Raw genomic sequence first — 5567 nt, 5'->3', positions numbered from 1 at the left:
TATATATATTTTGAGCTGCTGTCGTTTTCTCTCTTATTTGATTTCTCCAATTAAATTTGGAGAGTGTATATTGATGACTGTTCCTACTATTATCAATAGTAATATAATTGCTACAGTTAGCTTACCTTTCTCCAAATGATTCTATTTTTCCTTGAATGAAGTGACTGACTTTCAAAATTCTTCTATGAGAACTGCTTGTATTTTTTTGCTGGATTTTGATTTGATCACATACACAATACTGTACTAGCAATAATATGTGGTTATGCCATATCTCCGAAAAACTTGGACAGTGAGAGTGAGAGTGAGAGTACATCCTGTGTAAAGCTGTGATTGTGGGGAGTTCGTGTGCAGGAAAAAATGTGTGTTCTTTGGACTTCCACAAATGAAGAAGTTGGAACAAATGAGATGAGAGCAAATCTTACCTGTTTGAAAAAAATAAAAATAAAATGTTTGCCCTCATTGAAAAGTAGTTTGTATACCGTTGTTATCAATAATTTCTGTCTGTGTGATGTAATTCCTGTATGTCAATGAGGTGGCTCCATGTTATTTGAAATTGTTTTGTTGTGTTTATTAGTTGTAAATGCTTTAGGCACCTGTCACTACAGTTTATATCACTTAGGAAATGGGCTTCTTTTGTTTTAGTTTAGTTTTAGTAGAGGGTTTTACGGCGCTCGCAACTGCATAAGGTCATATGAGCGCCAGAAGATTAGAGGTGTTACAAGAGAGTAACAAACATAAGCAAGAAGAAGGGGAGATATAAGAACGATAGACGTTTGATAGGAAAGAAAGAGCAAATCACACCAGAGCACCCTCCAACTACCCATTTTCTTTTGTTTTGTTTTTTAGTAAAAGTTTTACGGCATTTTCAGCACAAGCAGGTCACAAAAGTGCCATTATAAGAGAGTAATAAACACATGCAACAAAGAAGGAGGAGAGATAAGGATGATGGATGTTAGATAAGAAAGAAAGAGCCAATCATACTAGAGCGCCTGCTAACCATCCACGCGGGCTTCTTGGATCGTGCATGTCTGTCAGGGACACAGAACTCTGAGGTCAGGGTCACAGTCCTCTGAGGAATTGAACTCTTTGTCTTCTGTGTGCAATAATTTGTTTGTTTTAGTAAGAGTTTTATGACACTAGGAACACGATCAATTTTTATTGAGGTAAAAGGTTTTTTTTTTTTTTTTATAGTAGAGGGTTTTACGGCGCTCGCAACTGCATAAGGTCATATGAGCGCCAAGGGGTGGATGTCAACAGAGAAGTCTTTACAGGGAATCAGACTTAGACTGCTCACCTCTTTAGCTTCAACAGCACAAGGTCTGCTTCGACTATCAAGGCACCCCAAAATAGTAGGCCACAAGAGAGTGACAAACATACAAAAGTGTAGGCCTACAACATATTATTTTGAAAGGGTGGGGGGGGGGTGTGTCATCTCGGTGGTTGGTATATATGTGTGAAGGGGGGCATCTAGCAACCACAAAGCTCACGATCGGCTCACTGTGCTGTGTACGTATTCACGCCAAACAAACCATGACAGTTTGGAGGACAGATACGGGAGTGACACCTTCTTTCACTCCGTCCGCCCCGCCCCCTCCCCCCGCTTCAATAACCTCACTCAGAGTCTCTTTTATTTTCCGTCAAGGTAAACAATTCTATCACAAGGGGAAGTAAACAAAAGCTATAATAATTCTCTCCTTTTCAACACATTTTTTAAACTCTAATAAACGTGGTTAAATGATATCAATAGGAGGATAAGAGACCAGATCTTTTCATAGAATCTCATATCTCGTAAATTTTAATGCTCAACACCCTCATCTACTTGACACTGATCATTTATGAGGCAGGCTGTGCTGTTCCTGCCTATCAATCATGGCCAACGAGGACACAGAGGAATACAGTATCCCAGCAGACAGAACAAGATACAAGATTTTTAAAAACTCTTTCCATTCAAAAATCAAACTCAAGTCTACTTAGTGCCAAGGCAAAGAGCCTAACTTCTACACGCGACTCTGGTACATCTAATTAAACATGAATAAAAAGAAAGCACAATACAAAGTGGAAGACCTATATAATATATATATAAATATAATATGACCCTGAGGTACAACATGAATGCAAAAATGAGCAATTACTTTTGACATACGGTATTATTAATTGGCAATAACCATGAAGAGATAAAGAGTTTTAAAAAACACCCCAAGTAACGTCTGGTGATGGCAATGAAAATGATCATGAAAAGGGACTTTTCAAACAAAACAACTTCAGATGAGAGAAAAAGTAAGACAGAAAGAAATGACAGAAGGAAAGGAAAGAAGTTGGACCTTCTATTTGTTTGTTTGTTTGAGTAGGTGTTTTACGACACTCTTGATTCAGTTTTGTTCTTCGGACCTACTTCTAGGGGCGCTCTCCAATCACTCATGATAAAAAGAGGAATGAACATGAATACCTAGCCAATAATACAAACAAAAACTAGTAAGATAAATTCCACACAGTAAATTTATTAAACATATTTTTCTGCTGCCCGCACAAAAGGAGCTCTTTGCACAGTTTTGAAAAGTCCAAAAAGACAGGTAAACTGACATACCTAGTACATAATATCAATGACAGTTCAGACAACCGTTTTACGCCTTCAATCATGCCGCTGTCACTGAAACTTCTCCCTCAGACAAACTAAAAAGTGTTCTGAGGGGTCAACAATAAGCGGTCAGATGTAAGTCATTATATGAGGCCTAAGAGTCAACAACGAGAGGTCGGAGTTAATTCAAGACATGAATAATTAATAAAGGGTCAACAACATGGGGTCGGACAAATGGTAAATTTCTAAAAGGTCACCAAGCAGGGTCGGACTGAAGTCAGGACAACAGTCCTGAGGGTCAACAACGAGGGATAGGATTAAAGTTAAATTTATAAATGGTCAATAACAAGGCATCGAGGCTAAGTCAAGACATGAGTCTTGAGGGTCAACAACGTGGGGTCGGACTAAATAATCAACATTAGGAGTTGGAGGTAAGTCAAGACATGAGTCCTGGGGGTCAACAACGTGGGGTTGGACTAAAGGTAAATTTATAAACGGTCAACAACGAGGGATAGAGGCTAAGTCAAGACATGAGTCCTCCTGAGGGTCAACAACGTGGGGTCGGACTAAAGGCAGAGTTATAAATTATCAATAATGAGGGGTAGGGGTTAAGTCAAGACATGAATCTTGAGGGTCAACAACATGGGGTGGACAAAGGGTGGACTAAAGGTAACATTCTAAAGGGTCAACCAGAGGGGGCAGATCAAAGTCAAGACATGAGTCCTGAGGGTCAACAACATGGGGTTGGACTAAAAGAAAAAAACATAAATGGTCAACAACGAGGGGTCAGAGCTTAGCCAATAGGATCAACAACATGGGTTTGGATTGAAGGTCAAATTCTAAAGTGTCACGCAGAGGGGGCGGATCGAAGTCAAGACATGTGTTCTGAGGGTCAACAACGTGAAAAAGGATAAAAGACACAGTTATATAAACGGTCAATAACGAGGGGTTGGGGGAAAGTCAAGACATGATTCCTGAGGGTCAACAACGTGGGGTCGGACTAAAGGCAAAGTTTTAAATTATCAATAACGAGGGGGTAGGGGTTAAGTCAAGAAATTAATCTTGAGGGTCAACAACAAGGGGTCGGACTATAGGCAAAGTAGGCTACTATGGTCAACAACGATGGGTTGGAGCTTAGTCAAGGCACGAGTCTTGAGGGTCAACAACGTGGGGTCGGACTAAAGGAAAAATTTTTAATAGTCAACAGCGAGGGGTTGGAGCTTAGTCGTTAGGGTCAACAACATGGGGTTGGATTGAAGGTCAAGTTCTAAAAGGTCACCAAGAGGGGACAGATCGAAGTCAAGACATGAGTCCTGAGGGTCAACAACGTGGGGTCGGACAAAAGGTAAATTGGTAAATTTATAAACGGTCAACAACGAGGGATAGCTGGGGCTAAGTCAAGACAAGATGTCCTGAGGGTCAACAACGTGGGATAGCTGGGGCTAAGTCAAGACAAGATGTCATGAGGGTCAACAACGTGGGGTCGGACAAAAAGCAAAGTTATAAGCGGTCAATAACGAGGAATTGGAGTTAAGTCAAGACATGAATCTTGAGGGTCAACAACGTGGGGTCGGACTCAAGGTAAAGTTCTAAGGTAATTTCTATAGCACCCACTCCCGTGTGAACACAGCTTTAGGCGCTTTACATGTACAAACTATTTTCCCACTCGCATACGTGCGCACGCACGCACGCACGCACGCACGCACGCACGCACACACACACACACACACACACACACACACACACACACACAATCACGCACACATTACACACACACACATCTACTTGCTTATCACACGTTACAAAATGAGCACACACAAATACATAATAAAATAATATAAACTATGCAATTCGCACAATACATAAATGGATACATAGTCATTTACATAAACATTGTACTGAACATGAATCTACTGACATGATGATTTCATTAAATGTGTCTTTAAAGATATTTTAAATTTAGACTCAGATCCGGTATATCTCAAGGGTTGGGGAAGAGAGTTCCAAACTGATGGAGCAAGGTAGGCAAACGATCTTTCAGCTAAATTTTTTTACCTCCCTTTCTGGGACTCTTAAAAGATACTGATCGTCTGATCTTAGTGATCTAGAGTTTGGAGCATAAATTTGGATGAGATCACTGATATATGAGGGAGCTTTATTATTGGCACATTTATGATATAATATTGTAATTTTATATGCTATTCTAGCTGACAAAGGGAGCCAATGCAACGTTCTTAAGATGGGAGTAATGTGATTCCTCTTCTTTTTTCTGCAGTACTAGCCTTGCAGTTTGATTTTGAAAATGTAACTTGTGAAGAGTGGTATTTGGTATGTTAGTTAATAAAGCACTGCAATGATCGAAGCGTGAAAACAAGGATGACACGAGCGTTTTCAATGAGCCTTCATTCAAAAACAGATATATGACAAAAGAAAAAGTTTTAAGTGATCAACAACGAGGGGTTGGAGCTAGGTCAAGACATGAGTCCTGAGGGTTAACAACGTGGGGTCGGACCAAAGGTAAAGTTCTAAATAATCAATAATAAGGGGGTGGAACTATGTTAATAAGTCCTACTAAAGGGTCACCAAGAGGGGTTGGAGTTAAGTCAAGGAATGTGGGGTCAAAGTAAAGTTCTAACAGGTTAACAAGAAGGGATCAGAATAAAGTTCCAAAACTTTTACAAAGAGGGGCTGGAGTAAATCTCCAACAAAAACATGAAGACCTGAGTATATACACATTGGCTGTTGAACCATTTTTCTTACAGTAAACAAGCTTTTCGTTGTGTTTAAAAAAATATTTTGTAGCGCTCTAAAGGCTTTCAATTTTGTTGAATCAGTGGACTTCAAACTTTTCACAACTCCAAACTTCAAGTTAAGAAAATACTGGTGGTATCAGAACGTCTACCACAGAAGGTCAAAGGCCAAACTAACAGCTTGCAGCGCTTGTTTATTTGTTTTTGATCAAGTCATGATTGATTGAGTAGGTGTTTTACGG

At 39.8% G+C, this 5567-nt stretch overlaps 1 protein-coding gene across 1 annotated transcript in view; it reads left to right on the top strand.

The window, feature by feature from the left end:
• The window catches only part of LOC106011383 (sarcoplasmic reticulum histidine-rich calcium-binding protein), a gene marked incomplete at its 5' end in the record, with an annotated part of 15904 nt that extends 11048 nt beyond the window's left edge, over nt 1–4856 (top strand). The window contains 1 exon segment of the mRNA XM_013080778.1: nt 4851–4856. Coding sequence (XP_012936232.1) covers nt 4851–4856 — 6 coding nt within the window.
• Nucleotides 4857–5567: the final 711 nt, after the last annotated feature.

This window comes from Aplysia californica, unplaced genomic scaffold, assembly GCF_000002075.1.
Source record: "Aplysia californica isolate F4 #8 unplaced genomic scaffold, AplCal3.0 scaffold00099, whole genome shotgun sequence".
NCBI lineage: Eukaryota > Metazoa > Mollusca > Gastropoda > Aplysiida > Aplysiidae > Aplysia > Aplysia californica.
This window is presented reverse-complemented; position numbering and strand designations above follow the sequence as displayed.